Source organism: Myodes glareolus, chromosome 11 (assembly GCF_982192425.1).
Source record: "Myodes glareolus chromosome 11, mMyoGla1.1, whole genome shotgun sequence".
Taxonomy (NCBI): domain Eukaryota; kingdom Metazoa; phylum Chordata; class Mammalia; order Rodentia; family Cricetidae; genus Myodes; species Myodes glareolus.
Window position 1 is genome coordinate 24,138,270 of NC_142036.1, and position 24,782 is coordinate 24,163,051.

The 24,782-nt window shown below is 43.8% G+C and overlaps 1 protein-coding gene across 8 annotated transcripts in view; it reads right to left on the reverse strand.

Moving 5' to 3' along the window:
- Positions 1 to 24,782, reverse strand: part of Unc79 (unc-79 subunit of NALCN channel complex) — a 246,882-nt gene that overhangs the window by 106,704 nt on the left and 115,396 nt on the right. For all 8 annotated transcript variants that reach the window (XM_085697861.2, XM_048449516.3, XM_048449519.3 and 5 more), the window contains exons 14-24: positions 24,521 to 24,751; positions 20,199 to 20,389; positions 19,532 to 19,655; positions 17,872 to 18,012; positions 15,726 to 15,947; positions 12,768 to 12,995; positions 8,390 to 8,531; positions 4,565 to 4,644; positions 4,325 to 4,473; positions 666 to 823; positions 76 to 257 (exon numbers count right to left, since the gene is read on the reverse strand). In XM_085697861.2, coding sequence (XP_085553987.2) covers positions 76 to 257; positions 666 to 823; positions 4,325 to 4,473; positions 4,565 to 4,644; positions 8,390 to 8,531; positions 12,768 to 12,995; positions 15,726 to 15,947; positions 17,872 to 18,012; positions 19,532 to 19,655; positions 20,199 to 20,389; positions 24,521 to 24,751 — 1,848 coding nt within the window. The remainder of the gene's footprint in view (positions 1 to 75; positions 258 to 665; positions 824 to 4,324; positions 4,474 to 4,564; positions 4,645 to 8,389; positions 8,532 to 12,767; positions 12,996 to 15,725; positions 15,948 to 17,871; positions 18,013 to 19,531; positions 19,656 to 20,198; positions 20,390 to 24,520; positions 24,752 to 24,782) is intronic.

Consider the following 24,782-nt stretch of genomic DNA (forward strand, 5'->3'; position numbering starts at 1 on the left):
AACAAGACCATGGCAAAGCCAGTGAGCTGGTGGGACTGACAGTCTGTAGGGCTGATAAGACACATCCCCCGTCACCTGCAGTGCTGGCCTCTTTATGGTATCAAGCAGGAGACCTGCTCTGGTGGCAACTGCGGGGTTGACATCCTCCACAGCTGTCAGGAAGCAGCAGAAGGCGTGTGCCAGTGAGTACTTCAGCAGGTGGTTTTTGGTCACTGAGTGAATATCCAAAAACCTACAAATGACAGCTACTTTTTCCACTGCAATATAAAAAACAAAGGACAAAAGGTATAAGTATATATATTAACATATATCAAAAAATATTATTTCATTTATTTACTTGTAGGTGGGGCATGCATGTGATACAGGCCACGTGAGATCAGAAAACAGCTGTAGGAATTGGTGCTCTCCTACCATACAGTTCCAGAGGACTAAACTCGGGCCTTCGTCCTTGGAGGCAATGGCTTTACCAGCCATTGAGCCATATCGCTGGCTGGGTATTACCGTCTATTTAGCCTCATAAGAACTGACCTCCATAAGAAAAATGATAACATGGGGCCCCTACATGGAGATTTTAAATATCAGCGATAAAGGCCAAAAACGGATTTCAAAACTGAACATCTGATTTATCTTACAACCCAGAGGATTTTTTACATATATAGAAGTACCTGCTTCAAACCTCATCTTCCAGTCTTTGCTGTTGAAGTTGCCGTTTATGATTGTCCAGAATATGTCAGCACCATGAGGAAGTGACAGAGCGTGAAGAAGGAGAGGGACTGCCAATGAGGACAGCTGAGAGAACTCAGACTTGACGACTCTCCACAGGCTGGGAAATCAAGAATAAGCAAAGGCATTACATCATCACCACCTTTGCAGAAGGAAAGAGCTTGATCCCTTAACTCAGTGACATTCAGTCTGTGGGTCTCCACCACTTTGGGGTCGAAGGACCCTTTCACAGGGGTCACCTAAGACCACTGGAAACACAGATACTTACATTATGGTTCATAACAGTAGCAAAGTATGACTTATGAAGTAGAAAGGAAAATAATTTTATGGTTGGGAGTCACAGCATGAGGAACTGTATTAAATGGTCAGAGCATTAGGAAGGTTGAAAATCACTATCTTAGTTTATGGTGAGATCTGGGTGAAAGTGCTTTGTCTGCAAGACTATAATCCTCCAACATTTATGTTTAGATCTGTTAATATTTTCTGAAAAAATTACTTTTATGTAACAATATTGAAAAATTAATAAAATTTTAATTTCATATATAAATTCAGCTTTATAAATGAACTAAATAATAAAGGAAATTAATAGCTATATTAAGATGATAATATGATAACTGGTTTTAAAATTGTTTCTTAGGTGAATAACTAGAAAGCTTCATTGTTTATTTTATTTTTCTAAGAATAACTGCATGTCTGCTCTAGACAGCCTCTACGGAAACTGTCAAGACTGTCACCCAAGGGCTCCCTCTTTCCCCACCATAAGGACAAGCACGAAGCTAACAAAGTACTTGACTGTCCTAAACTGAGGGATTACCCAACAAGCAGGCATAGGACCCCAACTGAAAGCTTTCAGGACCCTTCTCCAGGTCACGGTGCGAACTCTGGGAGCCAGGGATCTGTCTCTCCTTCAAAACCTTCATTGAAGGACAATGTCAACCAAGAGCTGCCAGGCACCCACCTCACCTAGTAAGATGCCAACATTTAGTCTGATCTAACAAGCTGGCACCAGGCTAAGTGACAGAAGAATGGGAAAGGAGGAGGAAGGACATGACTGAGGACACCCAGTGACCACTACCTCCACTTCTGTGTCCCTCGGCATTAGACAAAAACAAATCCGAACGCTGAAACCACCCACCGAAAGCAGGTTAGCTGCCTTCGGCAGGGCTCTGAAGAAGTGTCAATTTTTAGTTATTGATTCCTATTGCTTCCCTCCTGTTGGCTGTTGTACTCTTTCTCACATGTTGCTGGGGCTCCCAACCCAGGCTCTATCTTGTCTCTTTGGAGAAGTCAGCTACACTTACTCTCCTTAAGATTTAAATCTTCTATTAAACTCCCCTTAACATGCACTTTTTTCTTTACTTCTAAATTTCTCCTTCCATTCAGCATGCCTTCTCTTCTCCATCATTTGTATTTCTACTCTGCCTGCCGGAGCCCGGCGCCTCTAACGCTTAGCTCCACAAATCTCTTCTGTGGGTTCTTTTCTGCTAATCCTTCCCACTGACCATAGATCTATGCAGACTTCCTTTACCAGAACCCCAAGTCTTGGACACCCACTCCCTTGCCTGTTTCTCTTCCTTTGAGACAAGGTGCTCCATGCTGCACCTCTACAGGCCTTGGGTCCCAGAAGCCTGTTCACTGGGTCCCCTCCACACTTTTCAGCTAAAGCCCAGCGCTGACTCTGACAGTTTTCACTTCTTTTCATGGGTCTCCATCTATCACCAAAGAGAGATGCTCTCTTCAAGACTCTCATCCGTGGGCCATGGCCTGCCTTTCCAGCCACTTCCCTTATTCCCCTGAAACCACATCTTAGAAAATGACACCTGCTATCACCTCACTAGTGTTTCCCGTTTCTTGTCCCCCCTCACTTTTTAAGCAACTCTACCACCTCTTTGTCCTCGACATTCCTGCTTTCTAAAAATGCTCTATCTTTATTACATTTCTATTACAATTGAGTCCCATAACGCTGATGCAGATGTAGCTGCTGCCGAGCCCTGTCACGATCACTGACGCAGATGGTTCTTGTTTACCTGTGACCTGTGCAGAACAGCCACTTACCACATGACACTGGATTATTTGTGACTTGTGTGTGCACAGGATAAAAATATGTATTAGTTTATCCAAGATCCTACTCTTGTTTATCATTCGGAGATTGCTATCAAGGCTGCCTTTCCTTCAGCCCCCAACATAGACCAATTTATGGTTCAGGTGAATGTGTGTGTGTGTGTGTGTGTGTGTGTGTGTGTGTGTGTGTGTGTGTGAAAGTACATTTGCCCAGAAGTGGAGGCCAGAGGTTGTCTTTAACTGTTTTCCTCTGTTGCTTTCCACTTTCCTTCTTGAGACAAGGCTTCTCGGTGTACCTGCAGTTCATGGTTTTAGCTAGACTGACTGGGTAGCAAGCCCACAACTCTGGCTTGTCTCTGCCTTACAAAACGCTGGGGTTATAAATGCCATGCCTGGCTTTGGTGTGGATGCTGGGAATCCACACTCAGGCCCCCGTGCTTACACAGCATGCTCTTTGTCCTCTGAGCCAGTCTCCTGAACCCAAAAGTACACAAAATTAAACAATAAAATATCTGGTCACCCTTTATATTTATAATTCATCCCTTCTCAGACTAGACTAAAAAAAAAACCCCAAAGCACTAGGATAGTATTACAATAAATAAAAATGAAATAAGTCATTATATTCATTGAATGAATAAATAAATGAGAAATAAGTAAGGGCAGAGCCACAACTGGTTTTGTTGCAATGCATGAAGAAGCCTTTTTAAGGATCAGACTATCCTCCTACTTATAAAATGATCTTTTTTCTGGCATGTCTCCAGGAAGTCTATAATAGTTATTTGAAGGTTCTCAGAAAGAAAGCACCATAAACCTAGGGCACTATTTTATTATTATTCTCAAAATGCCTCTATCTCTTGAAAGCAAGGCTAATGGCACCCAGAGGGGTTCAGTATCTGCCAGCATTTCAAGTAAGATTACTATCTTACAAAAATCACACTTGGCAGCATTATTCGCTACTGGCATTTTTCTAGGGTCTACTATATTCATGATTCAGCCAACAACTGAACATCATAAAATGATCCTTAGTTTACCTGTCTGGCCCAGCAGAATCTAATAAGCAAGCATTGCTGTCTTCCTGCTGGCATACGCAGACAAAATACTCGGAAGCAGAGCTGAGTGTGGTGCCCCAGGAGACAAAAGCAAGGGGTCTCTGAGTTTAAGGACACCCTGATGAGTTACAGGCTAGCTAGGGGTACACAGTGAGACCCTTCCTGCTAAAACAAAAACAGGCCTAGTGGTTGGTGGCACACACCTTTAATCCCAGTGCTAAGGAGGCGGAGGTAGGTGGATCTCCGAGTTCAAGGTCAGCCTGGTCTACTCTGTGGAGCCAGTTGCAGGACAGCCAGAGCTTCCTGGAGAAACCTGTCTAGAAACACCCCCTCAAAGAAAAACTAACAAACAAAACTAGGAAGTTAGTAAGTTTCTTTATCAAATTATTATTCTGAGAGAGAAAAATCAAATAAAATAGAGTAAGTCTTACTCTCATTTTGGTTCTTAAAACTGAAACCCAAAACGTAACAAAAATGTGAACAGCACATACCTTGCAATCAACATGTGGTCCTGGATGTAGGCTAAAAACTGAGGATGGTCTTTCCTCGCAGAGTATAAACATTCTCCGTGCAGACAGAGAATCTTTAAGCAATTGAGCATATTAAAAAGAATGTCTGGCTCTTCAAACTTAGCCATTTCCTATGCAAAGAACACACAGTTATTATGTTTTCCAAAACAACAAATAGTTCCAAAGCCAAACCAAATATTCAAATATTTCAGAAAAATCTACCTGGAAAATGGTATATATTAGTCTCAGCGTTACTGGAAGCTGTTGGTAGCAAAATTTTCTTTCCGTATCATTCTTTATTGCTATGAAAACACAATTACACAAAGGTTAGCCTAGCTCCTTCCCTCCCATCATTCATCAGTTCATCAAGAGCAGGAAACCAGAAAGGGATAAAAGGGTAGAGAATGCATTACATGTTTGTAGAATGCTTTCACTTGGTTTTTAAATATTATCATGTGCCCACTTGGTGTGGCAGATCACACCTTTAATCCCAGCATTTGGGAGGCAGAGGCAGGTAGAGCTCTGTGAGTTCAAGTTCAGCCTGGTCTTCATAGTGAGTACCAGGACAGTCAAAACTAAACACAGCAAAACCCAGAGAGAGAGAGAGACAGACAGACAGACAGACAGAAATCCTTAGCATGTGCCTGTCTATGAGGAAATAGAGGAAACCTTCTAAATCAAAGACTCTCAGCCTCCATTTTTCACAGCAGATCTTTCATGTAAGCCCAGTGTCTTTGGCTGCCTGAACCACCCCAGACTCCGCCTGTGCTCCTGTGGGTGAAGGGACCTGGGACTGGCATGGCATGCCCTCATAATTAAAAGGAGACAGGAAGGTATGGAAAAGAGAGGTGCAGGTTGATGAGCTCCTAAGGAAAGGTTATGATACAGACTGGCAAGCAAGGCCATTGAAACAGACGATGGTTTCTAAATGCAAACACTGCTCCTGAATGTCTCATCTTGGGAGGGTCTCTAATCTCTGCCGCTACAACAGGGCAACACTACAGTGTTCATACAGGCAAGCTCGAGTTACCAGGTTAGCCAGATACCAAAACTAGTAGAATAGTATAGCATAGAGGGAGGAGGGGTTCTCAAGATTCTCACCCCTAGCTCTAGGAGCTTTTGACATTTGATGGCTTTGGGCAGGAGGAAGAGTCAGTTTTCTGGAAGAGTGTGGTCCTTGGTAGTCTGTCCTTCCTAGTAAATGCTCACACACATGAGTACATGCCCTGCACAAACTGGAGTCTATGAGATAGTTAAAAAAAAGTTGGAGCAATGGGGAGGTTGGGGATGGGTTTGGGAGGAGTTATAGAGGGGAGAGATGAATGTGATCAAAATACATGGTAAGAAATTTTCAGAGTTAATAAAAATATTATGTATTTTTTAAAACTCCTGCAAGATGGGCCAAATAATGTGCCACTGTAAGTTGTGGCAATTCCTAGCACCAGAGACGATGACAGCCAAATCCTCCTGGCTGATACATCGTCAGTTTCATGATGATCTTCTACTCAAAGGACTTTATACATCTTTATCAGAGCCCAGCTCTGTTATGGTTAATGTGAACGTGAACATACAGCTTTGACGGTAGACATAGCTGTGTCTACAGGAAATCCTTCCTGCAAAATGCAGAAAGAGGAAACACAAAAAGGATGTGGAAAGTACTGAGCCCATTCGTGCAGCACCAAGGCTCCCTGAGCAGGAGCCCAGGACCACCACTGATGGCCACAGGGCACAAGCAGTACCAGTGGCAGGGAACATTGGTCTAGAAAAGTATTACAGGAGACACACGTTATTCTGTCTCATCCATTTTGGTTTTGGACTTTTATATAAGAATCTCACAATGTACTCCAGAACAGCTCAGAATTCATGATCCTCCTGCCTCAGAACATGCAGGCAATACAGACATAGTCAGGAGTGAGTTGGTTAGTTTTTGTTTTTTGTTTTTTGGAGTGAGTTTACAACAGCATCTCGCAAGGAGTCAAAAAGCAAAAGGAGGAAATCAGGCTGAGGCTGAGGCTGTACAGGAGCCTCGAAGCAGGACCCGGGAGAGGCAAATGTTTTAAAAGGTAGAATTTTACCAACTTCATAAGGAAGAACATAGAGGCCTCTGTAACCACCACATCTACGTATGCAAGACTCAGCAAAGTGAGGCTCACTGGAGAGCCGGGCTGCTTCTGTTCTAAATGCACACAGATGTTTTTTCTTTTATGCCATTATTCTGTAAACAACACGGGCTTTAGAGTAACTCAATGATAGTGCACGTACTTGCCTTGCAGGAACAAGGCCCTAGGTTCAACTCCCAGAAGTGCAAAACAAACTTAGGCATTATAAATGGGAGGATATGTATAAGTTATGAACAATTACTATACCATTTTATATCAGAGCCTGGGCACTTACAGAGAAGGAAGTGCTATGTCCTGGAACCTGCAACGTACCAAAAGGATGAGGCAGGAGAATTAATGAAAATTTAAAACCAAACCTGGGGTACATGGTGTGTTGTATCTAGTTCAGCCTGAGCTGCATAGTATACGTCTACCTCAAAAATAACAAAAGGAAGTGATAATTATTTGAGTTGTGTGCTATGAAATAAAACTGTTTCCACAGAAAGAGCATAAACTATTAGGTCCTGAGTAAAGTCTTTGCTTCCCTTAGGTACAAAGTTTAATAGAAACATAACTCCAGCTGTGTCAGCAGCTGCAACCACAAAGCAAGGCCATTGCTTCTAAGAAACCAGGAGGCCTGGGTTCCAGCTCCTGCCTCTACTAACCCTACAGAGTCTGATTTCCTAATTCTCTGGCCCTTCCTGCTACAGAATCAGAGGTAGAGGCTACGGTCTTGTTTGTTTTTTTGTATACATATCGAGTGTATGTAATAAATGAATTACACAAGTCATTGCACCATAGGCAAGTCATTTGGCCTGCCCGGGGTTTGGTTTTTCATTGTCGAAGATACACACACACACACACACACACACACACACACACACACACACACACATGGAGAGAGAGAGAGGAAATTACATAGGACAGGCAGAGCACTCTAGTGGGAGCTGCATGGGGAGCTTCATCATTTGCCTTCATTTCCCCACCAATTCCCACCCTGATGGAGGAGGTTACAGAGGAAGGAACACGGAGCCTTTACTACACAGAACCAATGAGACACATCACCTCCTTCCAGCTTAGTTTTCAATAGAGTTAATGTGAGTCAGAGAGTCAGTCTATTAACCATTTATAGCATCCATCCATGTAGAAGCAGTTAGTTAGAGCAAGGATTCTTTTAGTGATAATGTAATTATTATGAACCACGGAAGATAGTCCCCTAAGAATGGTTGCCATTCACCAAATAAAGCCCATGCTTCCTGATTCCAGAGTGGACCTTCCAGGGGCAAGACAGTTTAAGATAGTAGAAGTAGAGATTCTTAAAGGCGGCCCAAATCTGTCCCAGGTCTGTAACAAGTCACACAGCATTCTGTTCAGATCTAGGGATGAGGCTTTCCCATGCATGAGGGAACATTTTAACTCTGTTTGAGTGTGTGGAAGTAACAAATAATTCCCCAATTGGTCTGCCATCTTGGGGTCCTCAGTTCACACATCAATAGCCTTTACGGAAATTATAAAGAAGCCATCCTTCCAACCACAAGGGATAACCAGCCCTGGAATACAGCTAGGCAAGGTGCATCTGTTTAGGTTCTTGGCCAATCTCCCAAGACACAAGTTTTGTTGCCTCTATCCATTTGACTTTGACTACATGCCCCAAGTGGCAACTGAGACTGTTAGCATCCTCCACCACAGCCATTCTCAGTTTCCTCTGCACAGAGAACTTAGTGCACTAGGTAAACTTCACATTAGGTCTCTATATACTAGGAAGAGTTTCTGCTCGTAACAAGATCCAGGAAGACGCTTGGGGTTTGGCATTCCTTCCTAACATGGTAGGAAATGCTTTACCTGTACAATCTACACTAAAGAAGCAGCATTAGACGTTTCCATGTTGCTGAAGTTATATAAACCAGAAATTGTACATCCCGTACTCCCATCAGCCAAGTTCACCTACCAGCATTTTCTGAGGGCGCTGTACGAGTGCCTGGATTCTCTCCATGCTTGACTGTTGGGTTCTCCTCCTCCTCTCCCTCATGCCCTATAATGAACTCAGGCTTGGAAGAAAGGAGGCTATCTTCAAGGCTGTCTGTGGGCTCCTGCAATAGATACAAGTTTCTATGTGAGGGGCCATAAAGAACAGCTTGGTTTAAGTCAGAAAAAGTGGATCAGCTGTTCTATCCAACTTTGTGCTGGCCAAGAGAAGAACCTGCACCAGCACTTATATCCGTGCTACTGAGAGGTGTGCTGCGGTGGCTGAGGAAAGATTTGCTTTCATTAGGTACAAGAAAATAGAACATCGAAACCATTGCCTGATCTCCTTGGACAGCTCCCCCACCTTTCTTTAGTCCCAGAGATCAGCACCCATTCACATCTTATTTAGGAGTTAATGTTTTTAGACATGATGTCAATTCTGGTGGCCTGGGTGAATCCATGTTTTAGAAACAAGAAGTTGCTGTAATATGTGAGTTAAAGGGAGCAAAGCTCAAGTGTCTATCAGCAGACAGATGGATCAACAAAATGTCTCTCCACACAATGGGTTGTTACTCAGACTTTACAGGGTGATACTAATGCATGCTACACCTCGGAGGAAGCTTGGAGACATGACGCCAATCACAAGAGACAAGTGCCGTAGGGACTCACTTAGACATCTACAGTAGTCAATGTCATAGAAACGGTTAATAGGAGCTGGGGACAGAGAGATGGGCAACTGTTAAAAGTCCTGGAGATTGACATATGCCTTAATCCCAGCACTTGAGATTAAATCCCAGGCAGACCTCTGTGAGTTCAAGGACAGCCTGGTCATCAGAGTGAGTTCCGGACAGGCTCCAAAACTATACAGAGAAACACTTTCCCTAAAAACCAAAACAAAAAAACAAGTCCTGGAGATTTGTTGGTTGCAAAAATAATGTTCATATACCAGCAGCACTTATATATATTATATATAATACATGAAAGTTCTTTTTAAAGAGTGTATAACAATCTACACTCAGAAGGCAGAGGCTGGATGAGCCAGAGTTCAAGGCCAGCCTGGACTACATAGCAAGACCCTATCTCAAAAAGCAAGGTGGAGGAATACATGAGGTTTGGCTATTATTTAATTATCTAAGGTGTAACCATTCTATCCTTTTTCTTCCCAGTGTTATCTTTAAATAGCCTCTATGGAAATTATCCTTTAATTTAACTAATACTTTAACCAACAATTATTCTTGAAGAATTGTTTGACAGCTAGTTCAAAACCAACAGACAAAGGTTCAGCAAAGGACGTCAGAAAGTAGTGCTAAGACAGTGGCTGGCGGGGTGGGACTAGGGGTCAGACAGATCACAGACAGGCAGAGAGAAAGAGGAGCTGCAAATGAATAATAAAGATGGGAATTGTACTCATAACCAGAGATAACGACCTGACGGTGGGCTTCTTTGTTCCCACTAGGCCTCCCTGCTGTGGGCCACTTGCCCAAGTTCAAGGCCTGATCAGGACAGTTTGGGATGCATCAGTTTTCCTTGGTTCAAACTGACCAACTCTATGAGAGAAGGCAGATCCCTCAAAGACCCTTGGAGCTCTGACCCTCACAAGCCTTCCTCTGCCTTATCTATGTGTGCCTCATGAAGCCTCTCCTTTGCTCTCTGTCTCTATCTGTCTCTCTCTCTCTCTCTCTCTCTCTCTCTGTGTGTGTGTGTGTGTGTGTGTGTGTGTGTGTGTGTGTGTGTGTGTGTGAGGGAGGGAGGGAGGGAAGGAGGGAGGGAGGGAGGGAGGGAGGGAAAGGGTGGGGAAGCATGTGTGCATTGTGTTTCCTCACTTCTAACAGAAGCCTCCCTCTCCCTGCTGGTTCTGTCTGCTGTGTCTGAGACCTCCCCTGTTGTCACCTGCTGCACTGGAGAATTTTTCTGCCTTTTAATTCTTTAACTGACAAGGAAAATGAACTTGATCAAGGTCTCTGAAAAATACCTTTGCCAGTTTCACAGGTTTAAGGAGGCTGGCTCTGTTCCTAGGTTACCTCTAAACAAGACAGCCAGTCACATTGTAAGTTGAGTCTCATATAGACAGTCGACTGCCATTTGCTGATTTATCTACAAGCACCAGGGATCCACAAACCTGGTACCATGATCGGACTGGCATTACCAGTCTTGAAAACTAGCCCAAGCCTTCTGCCAGCCTATCCTCCATGTGTTCATCTCACTGTGATCTCCGCTTTACCCAGGAAGAGGAGGGGAGACCTAAGATGGCCAGTTCGGGTGACGGAAACCATGCTCCAGGACAGACATCTCTCTTACTCCGGAGAGCTTCTCTTCCAGCTGAATTTCAAAGAAAAACAGAACCCTTGGTTTCATCTCCAAATCTATATTAAGGTTTTGAACATTTTGAGAACATTAGAGACATGAAGGATTATTTGGAGCGGCTCAGGTTCTCTACATTTATGCTTAATTTTCCTTCTTGTCTTAGATGGCCCAAACCTGCTAGGATGAGAGCTCAAGACAACCCCCTGTGACCCCTGTCCCTTACACTTCTACAGAGACACCTATGTTTCGTAGAGACATTTCCTCAGTGGACTTGTTTTCAAACTGCACACTACTAGAGTCTGCTTCATTCCCTCGCTATCACCATTCCCAAGGGCACAAAGAACCCTAGAAATGCAGAGTTCCCGGGGCATTTTTCCTTTTCCTCTCCTTGGAAAGTGGGGTTCAGTATTTCCTCCTGGTGGGCACTGCCTCCTGCCTTGATTTCTTCGTTATTGCTCTCCTTGGTCTTCTCGTATGACTCTGGCCTCTTTTTGAAGGTTTACCTTTCGTCTTCTCTTCCTCTCTTTTCCCCTCTGAACAGTTGGTTCTTCCCAGAGTTAGAGTACATTACTGCAAACCATCTCTTTCTTTCCAAGCTTTCTCTCATGATACAGGGCAGCTCTTCTTGGGTAGTCAAGCTGTGTGCCAGTTTGTCCCCTCTAAGCCCTGTTGAGATTGTCCCTTTTGTGATATCAGGACCATGTGGGTCTTTTAAAAGGTGATTAGAGCTTCTCCACTAACAAATTAACCCCATGTCTCATTTGGGTGACATTCTCTAAGTCTGAATTCCTTTCCTGTCTTCAGCTTTACTGCAGCTATAAACTCAGGGCTCATCTCCCTCAAAGGACTCCTGGTCCCATCACCCTGAGGCTGGTCCCCAAGTCCCTCTCCTACGCTCCCAGAGCTACTCTGTTCATATCTTGCTGCAATAAACATCACACTGACTTGTGGTTCTCTGTTTACTTAAGTATACCCTGAGTCACTCTCAGCGTTTTTGTTTTAAGCAGGACTGGGGATAGAACTCAGGGCTTTGTGCATGCTAGGCAGACACTCTACCATTGTGTTATACCTCAAGACAGACCCTAACTAGAATCCTTGGCTTCAACCTCTATTGCCTCACCATCTGTTTTGGTGGCTAGTTCGATTTTGGTTTGGTTTGGTTGTTTTTCAATTAAATTGTATTATATGTTGACAAGTTGACAAGGATGAACCTGGAAGGCATTACGATGTGGTAATAAATGAAGCAGATCAAGCAAATGTAACCTATTCTCACTTGCACGAAGAATCTAAAACATCTAAGTTCAGAGTGGTGGACAATGGGCAGTAGTTAAAGACAATGGGGGTGGAGAGAGTATTTTATTGAAGTTCCCAATGGCTGTGTTAAAAGACATAACATCATATTAAGACAGGACTAAGAAGGTCAATAGACTGCCACTGCAGGCACACTTCATTGCTTATGTGTGATACTTCCAAAAAGTGTTGGATCTTTTTAGAGAAGTAACTTGTGATCCTAAGCAGTCTCTGAAGAAGCAGAAGAAACGAGTGCCTTGGATAACTCAGCTTCATCTGCCTCTGATGGCCTAAGGATATTTTGGTGTTATGTGTGCCCTTTAAAGTATGTTATACAGGAAACAGCTAAAGTATGGAGCCACTGAAATGTGGCATCTGTCAGAGGTCAATTCTTTATGTGGCTTTTCCTGAGAGCAAAGCATGAACACAATCGGAAAAGAGAATGGGTTTTCTTCATTGTTGATGAAGCTGGTGAGTTCCTTGGATCTGTATCCATCACAATCTACTTCGTATTAATTGTATAATGTACTATGTCCACTATTATTTAAACTCCATAAACATAACTGAGTGATAAAAAATCCTTTAGGGATACCAGTCATGTTCTGTATTTGTGAAAAATCTATGAACGGAGCTGCTACTATTCAACATTAGCCACTTAAACACAATTCTGTATCCTGTGTCCCCATCTCCTACCCTAGACGACAGTTAAACAGCCCATCACTCCGGCTTTGCTTATCGTAAGCCATCTCATTTCTTCAACTGCTTACCACCAGCCGGCTTTCGTCTTTGGGAGCTAGCCTCTCCAGGAGTTCACAAGCAAGCTGGTAGCAGAGGATACTAGACTGGCATAAGTTACACTCCTTGGCCTTTTTGTCCTTCTGGCAGCTGTGGGAGCCCCCCCAGGGGGCCTGGAAGACATTGTTGATGATAGAAATAATGTCCTTTGACAGACTGTGCTCCAAACCCATCGTGATGCCATCATCTTGTAACTCCATCTGAAAGACACCAAAGGACAGAGAAAGAAAGAGGGGAAGGAAGAGAAAGAAGACAGAGTTTGGTCCTTAATCCAGCATTCTCTTGGCTTAATACTTGTCGATAATTCAATTACTTTAAAACAATATATGCTTAAAAAGCCATGAGGACACACTGCTTTCTAACATCCATCTAAAAATAGTATAAATACAAAATAAAATATACAGACTATCCTTAAAATCATGAGCCACTATGTATTTAGATTCAAACCTGGAAGAGCAGACAGTGTTCTTAACCACGGAACTATCTTTCTAGTCCCCATGGCCTGGTTTTTTGTTTGTTTTTTTTCTGATTCCAGAACAATCTAAGATTACTTAATTTGTCGTTTTCCAGTTTCTCTCTCTCTCTGAAATATGGTCTCACTGTATAACCCTATCTGGCTCAGTACTCACTACGTAGACCAGGCTAGCCTTGAACTAGCAGCAATCCTCCTGTCTCATCCTCTCAAGTATTAGAATTAAAAACAGGTGCCATTGTGCTGGTGGAGATAGAGACTTTTCATCCCTGTGGTGCTGGTGAGAACAGCACACTTCTCACACAGCCAGGTAGGCACTGTGCCACTGACCTGTGTCCCCAGCCCTTCAGACATTGTCTATAACAGCTCCTCGCTCATTTTTATTTCTGCCCCTGATTTTCTGAGAATATACTTTATAATATTAATATTCTATTATTTTATAAAATGTATTTCAAATAGAATTTGTTTTATTTTCCATAAATCCATATGAACTGATTTGAGCCACACATTGGGATGGGGGAAGCTGACACGTGTGATATTATATCCTCTCTGGTTATTGTATCCAGAGGCAGGGGATGGAGAGGTGTCTCAGCATTTAAGTGCACTTGCTGCTTCTCCAGAGGACTTGAGTTCAGTTCCCAGCACCTGCATCAGGCTGATTACAACCTATAACTCCAGCAGCATGGGACCCAGCGTGCTCTCGTGGGCTCCAGGAGCACCTGCACTCACACTGCATCCCCACTTAGACACATGCACACAATTCAACACTATTAAAAACCTCATGTCAGGAAGCACAGGGGAATATTACCAATGGGAGCCTGTGCTGTCCTCAGTTTCTCTACTAGAAAGTCACTACAATGATGCATTGTACTCCTGGCCTCAATATCTGCAACTCCAACCACAGCCAAGGACAAAAACGGTTGAAAAGATCACTGCATCTTTCCTGAACACATACAGACTTCTCTTCTTCTTGCCGAAACCATGCAGTATAACAGCTATGTATACGAGCTCACATTGTATTAGGTGTTACAAGCAGCAGAGAAGAGTTAAAGCACGAGGTGGACATGGCACTTTATTAGGTACTGCTGTTTACAAATCCTGGTCATCTCCTATATGAGACTTGAACATTCATGGATTTTGGTGTCTGTGAATGGTTGTGGAATCTCCTGAAGATGCTGAGGGAGGATCCACTTTCCCTTCTGTGATTAGTACATGATGTGTGATTTTTTTTGCTCTTATCAGACTCTCAGCTACTGATTTTAGCCTTGTGGATGCCTGAATCAGTTACAATTGCAATGGCTTCAAAATGGCCATATTCCAAGTCCATCCCCCACCCCTGTACTTGCTGCTGTATAGTCTCCCACTAAAGGAGCCGTTGCTCCTTCTCTACTGTGCTGTTCATCTGACTATACTGTGCTTGCACAGTCACATGATCTGCTAAGATTAGTTATTCAGTGGCTCAGGCTACTCCATGTGTGGTTAGTGCAATCTCCTTCAGACTGACTCTATGTTCTTCTGACCCATCCACACCATTCTCTTTCTCGTTTGTGGTATCAGGACTCAAACCCTTGCATCTGGAGGCCCCGCTCTACCAGTGAGCTACATCCCTAGCCTTTCACAATCTTTTAAAATAGTTCCTTGATTTCTGCCACTGTGAGATTTTCATGACTCTCCGTTGTCTCAACTCTGGGACTGGCCATTTCTCTAAGGAACCCTGGCTTCTTTCCTTGGATCATAGTACTTAGGAACCAAGATTTGGACAGCAGGTGAGAAACAACATTATTTAAATGTCTAAAATTATACAGAGTGACGAGTTAAAAGAAGATGTGTCTTTTTAAACACACATGTAGGCAACATATCCCCACACATATGCACACTCAAAATAGGTAAATAATATTTAAATTGAGCTGAGTTTATTTTTTGTTTTTATAGAAATATTTTTATATTAATTCTAAAACAAAAGTTTCTGTAAGTCAGGCAGTGCCGCTGTCTGACTTGAGCACGCTGGAGTGTGGGGACGGATCCCAAGCCTGCAGCTTAGTCTCACAACAACTCATTAAGAAAATGGGACCAGCAACATCTAAAGAATTTGAGAGCAGGGTGTTGAGGGTTCTTTGGATTACTCTTTTAATTTTCTGTAAATCCAAAATAATTTCAAATTTTTAAATTATGAGGAAACGTCCTTCTCATCAGAGTCTTCTCAACTTTTAAAATTCCCTTCAGAAATCCGTTATCAAGCATACCTAAACTATCCCCATCGCTACAGAAGTCTGCATTGACCTGCCCGACAATAGCAGTAACCCTGCAGATAGTCACATAAGTTGTTCTTAGACTCCTTAGGAGGTTCTCATAGTCTGATGCTGCCCGCGTCAATGAGAGCAAAGAGGCCCCACCCAACAGACAGAATCACTAGGACAGGACCTAACCTGGGAACTAAAGGAATCTCAGGCTCTACTACCTGCTTTAGGAGAAGATCAAACATGAGGATGAAACAATTTAGATTCATATCATCATCTTCACAGTCAAAATCAATAGTCCTTCCTCCTGGGTGCCCAAAATTCTTGAAAGGGCTACGAAATGGACTACGCATGGGACTCCGGAACGGACTCTGGAAGGGGCTATGGAACGGACTCAACATATTGTGCTGACCTCGTCGACCAGGATCAGAGGCGACACTCACCTGGAAGAAAGCACAGCAGCAAACGCGAATGACTTCATGAAGGCTCCAAAGGTTCCCTGGTGTGTGAGGGCCCCAGGGAAGGTGTTTCCTGCTGTCACACTGGCTTCCCCAAATTATTTGTACCTCCCGACATGATATATCCCCACAAAATGTGCATGCAAGGAAGGAAAACACCCACAATTCCACAGTCTGGAAAGGAGTTGGGATCCTGAAGAATGAAGGTGCCCGCTGTCATTTTCATCCTATCAAATGCTGCCAGAATAATCTACAGTGGCTAAACTACTGAAGACTCATGGAAAATGAGAAAATATAAAGGCAAAATATTTTAGGATAATTTTTAGTATTACAAATGTAGACTTCTAGACTGGAAGGGCTTTGGAATGACCCCTGAGATTATAATGATCAAACTCTCATGAGAAAAGATACAATGGACCTGCGGTGCTGGCTGCTTCCCATGTACCCAGCCAAGCCCCTCCCGAGGTCCTCACGGAGCTTTTCTACTCTGCTCCTTACTGTCTCTCAGCTGCCCCTCTGCCGCTAGGTGTCCAGGTGGGCTCAGTCAGTGGTGGGCTCCAGAAGAGCACCAGGGCTGCAGATGTCAAAGGCAGAAATAGTTCTTGCCACTTCTGCCTGCAGTGCTTCTGAGGTCACCACTCTATGGTGACCCCAGTCAGCCATCTAGTGGAGTTCCAGCTCCAGGAAGGCTGCTGGAGTTCTGTATCCTTCAGCCCTGCAGGTACAGTGGTTTGCGGCTGAGCTATCACCGGGTGAGGGTGCTTCATCATCCTTGTATGTCTTTAACCACTCTCATCACTTCCCCAGCAGAATCCCCACTAGACTCTCCCCTTTTTACTAAGAGCAATAAATTCTGCAGTGGAGTCCTGTCTGCCATGTCTGTGTGTCATGCTCAACTGCCATTTCATCCCATAAGGACCATTCTGGCGGTCAGGAAGCACAGTGAATACCACTCAGTTCCAGGAAAGAAGATGACCCCGTATGAACCAGAACGCACATTTATAGTGTCAATTCACCGGACCTAAGTTTCAGCAACTGTAAAAATGAGGATGATGGGTTCTTACAACTCTGCGCTAATGTTCAGTGTGAACATAACACAGAGTGAAAGGCTGTGAGCTTGCTATACAACCTTTGAGTTGCAAAAGGAAGAAAACAAGGTGGGCCACTCGTTCCTACCAGACAGGTAGGCAATGATCATTTTCAAAGAAAAAAAAAAAAAACACTGAGTACAACCTATGATCCCATGACCTCATTAGGATTTCTGATCCCCAGACATCAGTGAGACTTTGGGAGCATTCTGGGGACATGCAGAGAGTTGAGGTCCTTCAACTCTCATGAACTGCTCATGGTCTGAGAACATCCTTGCACCTATAGAAAGTTCTTCAGGTCCTCCATGGACATGTTACAAAGCACACCAGCCATTCTTAGGCATTTTTCTCGCTCATAAAGATACAATTAAAAGACCTCAGCTGATTCACAACATGGTATCACTTAAAGTCCCCATCAATTGACCATGTCTTCCCCAAACACAAAACAAACAAAGTCACCCCAATTCTTCCCTCAAAGTGAAATACTGATCTTCAGTAACTAGAAAAGAATTCCTATTTACCAGGAAATGTCTTACCCCCAGAGGAACCAGTAAAAGAATTACTCTCATTCTCTCAATAGTAAGAGAAGGCAAAATTAAATTAAAAAGAAATGAAAACAGTAACTTACCGATTAAAGGCTATATCAAGTCTGTCTTTAACAAATGTTTTCTTATTTAATGTAATTAAAAGATTAATGGAATGGAACATGATACAATCTTCCCAAAGAGATTTCTAATGATGCTACTTTGGAGGCCAGAATAGCTGGCAAGGGTTTCCCAAGTCTTAACAAATAGGACAAGAACAGTCATGGCAATAATTACCCTTCGTGTTGCGGTGTTCCCTGACAGTTCATTGGCTCTTGATTTTCTTTGATTTGCCAATTCTTTAACAGAATTAACACCATCAGAAAACATACTTATCAAGAGTTGAAGTGGAACCGTGATATCTAACTCCGATAATACCTGAGGGAAAAATCATACACACACCCAAAAAAGTAAATTTTCAAACTCAGAAAACTAAACTTAATTTTCTCTACGTAAACTACTTAATGCAAAGACAGTTCGCTTAGGCATATGAGCACAGCCATTTTCACTCCCAGGAAGTCAGTCATCTTTGGAATTTCCATTTTCCTCTCCACATTGTACTGCATTCTTTCCACTGCCTCCTCTGATGCTGTGGCCTCCTCTCTCCCACGCACTATGGAACCTTTTCCTCAACAAGCGTCATTGCAGCCCTCACCCTGGTCCATTTCCACTCCCACTCCGACTGAACGCTGCATGCTTTCTTGCTTTCCGGTGCAAGTTCACGTCCTCTTGGGGCAAATGCACCTCATCTGCAATGAACTCTCTGGTGGTCCATGCTTCCTTTCTTCAGACAGAATGAATCCACCCTCCTCTCCTCCTAGATCTCCCTTTATGGCCTTCTGGGAACGACTGTCACTTTCGCTGGGTTTAATTACTGGGGCTGTTCCCCCACTGTCAGTTACTTAGAGAAAGAAAGAACGAGACAATTTCTAACTAAGCCTTTAACCGACTGTATACAAGAGATCAGCAAGTGTTTCCACAGCTAATTATTGTGAGTCAGATTTGAACCCTGTCTTGTCCATTCTCTTCAATGTACTCTCCCAAAGTACCGGGCCAGTACTTTGAAACCTTCAGTTGCAGCACCGGCACTCAGAGCAATGCAAAAGACCCCAAATTCGATCCCAGCACCACAAAAAGCAAACTTTAAAAAAAATGTTTCTGCAATCATAATTAAACTATGGATCTGCTCTCATTTTGTGAAAGTGCCTAAACTTCAATTTCACAATTTTTATTTTTTTTTTAAACTGAGTGTTCATTAAATAAAATACCTATCCAAATGCTAGGAGGAAAAACCTGCGTAGCCATAAAGTTAAAAATAATATGTGGTCCCTGAATTTGCTGGGTTTGTAATCAGAAGGAAAACCCCACCTTTCCCCCACCCCCAAAAAAGAACGATTAGAAAGGGAAGAATTCCCAAAGACAGCCTGTGGGATGCTACAGGAAGGAATAATGACCTGGGTGGACTGAGAACTACAGAAAACTCTGAGAGGAGGTAATTTGTGAGGCAGGTTTTAAAAGATTGTGTTCTTTGATGGAGACAGAAGAGAAAGTCATCCCAGGCTGAAGGAACAGCACAAACCATTCCTTCCCTGAGTACTTCTCAATCTTTCAAGGCAAAGGTAATTTCTCTGAGCCTCGGACACCTAGCCAAACATAAGGCCTAAAAGGCCCTACGAGTTTGATAATCTTACCGAATACATTTATCCACTACAGCTACAGCTACATACATGTATCTGAGATTTAGCCACTTATCTCCCCACATATGACTCTAGCCTGCAGCACACTTCCATAAACACAAAGGTTTGGGGGTCTCTGCCAAAGCTCTTCCCCCTTCCCCTAGACATCTAAAGCCCGGTGGCCAAAAGACTGCTCAAAATGGTAGCCTTGTTCAACTCACGTGAAGCCAGAGTAGGGCTTGCTCCTGCACCGTGGAAGGGTATCCTGTAAACCGGCAGCTGATAAAACCAAACATCTCTTCCATGGAAAATGGCAGAGGACACAGCTCTATGTCAAACATTTTGCTGCAAAGCAGAGCAAAAGAAGTGACCGATGGGCACACTCAGAAGACACCTGGTACCACGGAAGTATTCCTAACCAGAACCTCAGAGAGCTAAGGCCTTTAGGTTAACTGCCTTGTGTTCTCATCAGGCACTCATAAGTTTCACCACTTTAAGAGGCGAGTCCCCATCACTAAAGAGAAACGACCTTATTGTTTGATAACATTACATTAGCGTTCATCCCCATATGGGAATTAACAGAAGAAACTATCCCAGAATCTAAAGACATGTTCTCCCAATATGTCCCACCAACCATATCTAAAAATAAGCAAAGGGAATGATGTAAATTTACTGCTCCCCGAGAACAAAACTTTTTCTGAATAGGTTCACACTTTCTTAGCTCAGTTTCTGGTGGCATTTCCCCTGAGTTCTTCACGTCACTCCACAGGATGGTTAGTTAGTTGTACGGACCATATAAGATGATCAGCAGAGTGCCCGGCACACAGCGCATGCTCTGTGGCTGTCAGACAGCGTGACAAGAGTGACTTCACTGAACTACTTACCCACCTTAATACTTCCCTGAATTCCTTTAACTGGTTGTCAGGGACTTCTGTCCGGATGGCCTCCAGCCATTCTGGCATAATGCACTCCCACACAGACTGGCTGATGACATTGTAGGGGATCAGGCAGAGAATCCTGTTGAGACCTTCCTTTAACTGAGTCACTGTGCTACAGGACTTGTCCCAATATCCGCCAACCTGGCCAAAAAAAACAAAACATGCTCCTTACAATTACAGCCAAGGACCTCTTAGAAGGGAACAGGCCTATTAGGAGTCACAGCCCAACGGTCTTCAGAGTGAGGTCGGTGAGAATCCTCAAGTCACCATTAAGATCCATCAGTGCAAACAGAAGTACCTCTGCAGGAAGACATGGAGTCCTTCGGGGAAATGCCCAGCAGCCGTACAGCTGTGTCAGATGGTAATTCTATTTCTTGTCTTTGAGAAACCTCAAGACAGATCGCCAAAGAGGCCACACTGACTTCCACTCCCACCAACAATGCACGAAGGCTCCCTTGTCCCCACATCTGTGCCAGCATTTGTTGCCGCTTATACTCCTGATGATGGCCATTCTGATTGGTGTGAGACTGGATCTTTTTTGTTTTCAAGACAGGGTTTCTCTGTGTAGCCCTGGAAGTCCTGGAACTCACTCTGTAGACCAGGCTGGCCTCGAACTCACAGAGATCCACCTGCCTCTGCCTCCCAGCTGCTGGAATTAAAGGTGTGGACTACGATGCCCCCAGCAAGACTGAATCAAAATTGGTTTGAATCCACATTTCCATAATGACTGGGGCTGTTGAATGCTTTTTAAAGTATTTACTGGCCCTTTGTGTTTCTTCTTTTGAGGACTTCATGCTAAACTCCATAACAAAAAGAAAATGCAGTTACAGGTAGGTCCAGATACTGATCATGGACTGAATTTGAACTATACTGCCGTGGACTTCTAGAACCCATGAAAGTTGTAATTCCCAAGTTCTCCTCCTACTGGGATGAACAACAGTGAAAAATCACTCTTTCTAAAGCCGGATCAGCGTGCAGTTACTCCTGTCCGTGGACAGACACACTTCCTACTGACACACTCAGCACTGCAGATTTTCCTTCACAAACAGAGCCATGGTACAGAGTGCTATTTCTCTCAACTCTCTGTATTCGGCCACAGTCTTTTTTAAACAAAGAAGGTCTAAGGTCTAGCCAGGCATGGTAGCAAACTTCTTTAATCCCAGCACTTGGGAGGCAGAGACGGGCCTGAGTTCAAGGCCACACTGGTCTACAGAGCAAGTTCCAGGACAGCCAGGGCTACATGTAGAAACCCTGTCTTCCAGGTTACAGGAGGTACACATAGCCACATGTGGTTATTCACACAGGTTCCAGTGCGTTGAAGTCAGGTCTTCATGTCTGCCGGGTAGGCACTCCACCACATAGTCATCTCCGTAGTCATTCTCTCACCCTCCTGGGCCAGCATCAACAGAACTAAAATCAGCTGTCCAGATCCTTACTAAGACTGTACATTTTTGGGTCAACAAGATAGTTCAGCAGGTAAAGGTGTCTGCTGCCCTACCAAAGCTAAGCTCCACCTCTCAGACCAGCATGGTAAAGGAAGGAGATAACCAACTACAACAGGTTGTCCTTGGACTTACACACACACACACACACACACACACACACACACACACACCACACACGCCTTTGCGTGTACATTCCTTCTCCACCACAAATAAACAAATAAATAAAAGTTGATTTTTTTTTAATATTGAGTAGTCTTGCCCCAAGGCCTACAAGCCAAAGCTGAATGACTCAAGCTTCATAAGATTTATCCACAACAGTCAAGTTCCTTGGGAAATGCACCAAATACCCACAACATCTGCACTGCTCATGGGAAACAAGCGTCACCTGTGACACTAACATCTTCACTTTGTTACTGTCTAGAAACCTCCGTTCCTGGCTTCTTGTCCTCAGAAACAAGGTCTGTGACCTATCCAACCGCAGCTCTCTGCTCGTGAATTTGCTTCCTCAGGCCCCTTTGTGGGCTCCTAATCATGTAAGCTCTGACAAAAGCTCTCCACACATCTGCCTGGCATCTTTGCTGCAGGTACAATTTCAAGGAGGTCGCTGGGAAGGAGATAGGAGAGACACTCAAATTCCAGACTACTGAGAGGCTGTTTCAAATTGAAACCTTTTGAGCTTAAGAAGGAAAAAGAGTGTTTGAGCTTGCTGTGTCTGCCTAAAGCAGAGGATTTTGAAAATGCACACCCATTTACCCCTTCCAAAGAGAGGGTTCTGAAAATTCAGCCGCTCCGAGGGAAGCTGCTACTTGCGCTTAGCTTCAAAAAAACTCAAAATGTTGAGTTTGGTCTGGAAATCTCTACCAGTTCAGGGAGAATTTATCATCCCTCATTATACTCATCCACGAGCCTTCTCTTCTAATTAATCATCATTGGTTCCCACACAGGGCCCACTTTGGGAGAGGAAAAGTTTTACCAACAACGTAACTTCTTATCTCCCAGAATCACATCAAACCCGCCTCCTATAAGGGAATTAACAGGAGCACAAAGAATTCCAACAACTGGAAATTGTCCGTCACATAAAAATGCAATTTTACAAATGAGTCAGTAGGTGGCACCAAAGGCGAGAGGAGCTGCTCCGCCATCTGGATCCCGGAAGCAGTTATTCCTGCAGATGGCTTGTGCTCTGATTTACCCTCAAATGTCTCATTTCAGCACAGTTCTAAACTGAAGATAATCTCAAGGTCTTTTTGAAAGAAAACAAAATAGCTAAAATAAAAATAAAACCTAGAAAATACTCTGAAAAAAAAAACCACAGATTGCTGCCAAAAACTGATTCTGGGCCTCCACCTTTCCGGGTTAGGCACAAATTACATTGTAATGAAGAAATGTGGGCTCTTTCTAGCTGAGCATCTGCAAATAGTGATCCACACTGGCAGCAATCGAAGAGACAGGGGAAACCTGTTCTCCAGTGCAAGGAGCAGGGATTCCAACCGTTCTAGGAACCATTTTTGGCGCTTTTAAACATCATGGAGTAGACTTCCACTGCTACTAGTGTCTTAGATGAGAAGCTGGAGTGGGGGGGTTCCCAGCAAACACGTCTGTTCACTCATCCCAGAAATTAAAGCAACGGCTGAAGGAATTTGATACGCAGGATGACCACACTGGAAAGACAAAGAGGGGAAGCCTGTCTTCTGGAATCCTGGCAAACTCAGAAGATACGTGGGGAAGCGGAAGTAAGGTCAACACAGCGGAGCAGCCTTAGTCAAACTGTGGTCTGGTTGGCCATTACCTCAGTCCTGCGCACACAGAGTATTATTCCTGTTGAGGCAATCAGGGGGCAGTTTCCATCAGCATCCAGGTCATTAGCTAACGGAGCTGTGATGCTGGAAGCAAGGGGGGTCTGTTTCCTATGGAATCCCTGTCCTGACTGAGGGTGTCAGTCTGTCTCCTCACAGGGTGACCTCCTGCAAAGTTCAACTGTCCCTGGAAGGTGTGCAGTAATTACTGAAGACTTCAAGGAACTATCACAGAGATCTGAAAATATGGCACCTTAAAAACTGGTGGCGAACCACTTGTTGAAAGTACCTGTGAGTTGCTTTTACCTTGGTGTCTTTACCCTCTGAGAGGCCTAAATAATTATCAAACCCACCTATCGGCACAATCGAGCAAGTAGATATCTGACCCAAAGAAGACATAGAAAATGAGGCTAGAGATGCCACGCTTCACCTGCTTCTAGTGACCCACTGGGCATATGCAGGCCCAAGATCCATTGCTCATAGTAAAAAACTATCTCGGAGTCATGTCATTCTGTCATAATCTAGAAATACACATAAAGCTTCCAAAATTCTCCTCTTTGGCTGCAAGCCAGAAAAGAACTAGCCCCATAAAAACCATTGTTAATATTTATTTCTTAATAAAAACAAGCCACATCAAGAATGAACATATAAGTTATTAGAGATACCACATTATCCCATCATGCCATTCTTCCCAAAACAATGCCGAAATGGCACGTCACCAAAGCTGCGGGCAGGTATTACACTAACTACTCTTGTTGTTTGTTTGTTTGTTTGTATTTGGTTTGAATTTTTTGAGACAAGGTATTACACTGTAGCCCTGACTAGCCTGGTACTCACTGTGTAACCCAACCCACCATGGGCATCACAGTAATCCTCCTGCCTCAGTCTCCTAAATTCTGGGATTACAGGTGGATGCCACCACACCCAGGTAAGCTAACTGTCTTTGGCTGTTGGCCCAGACGGAGGGTCAAAGATGGCATTTCCCCCAAGTCCTTCCCCACAGCAGGTCCAGATGGATGACCTCCACTTACCCTGGCGAATTCCATGGGTTTGGGAAGAAGGCACATGACCATGACATCAAAGCGTACATCACATACTGTCTTCAACCACTTGGTGACAAACTGGGGCTTTAGCTTTTCTACTAAGCTTCCGACTTCATCATCCATCATGTATGCCGTGGAATGAAACCACTGAAATACCATGGCCACCAGCCGGGCCAGGCTCTCAGTGGGCGTGTTCTCACTGGGTGTGCAGAGGCTCACCTGCGGTAGACACAACCGAGCTCAGTCAGGT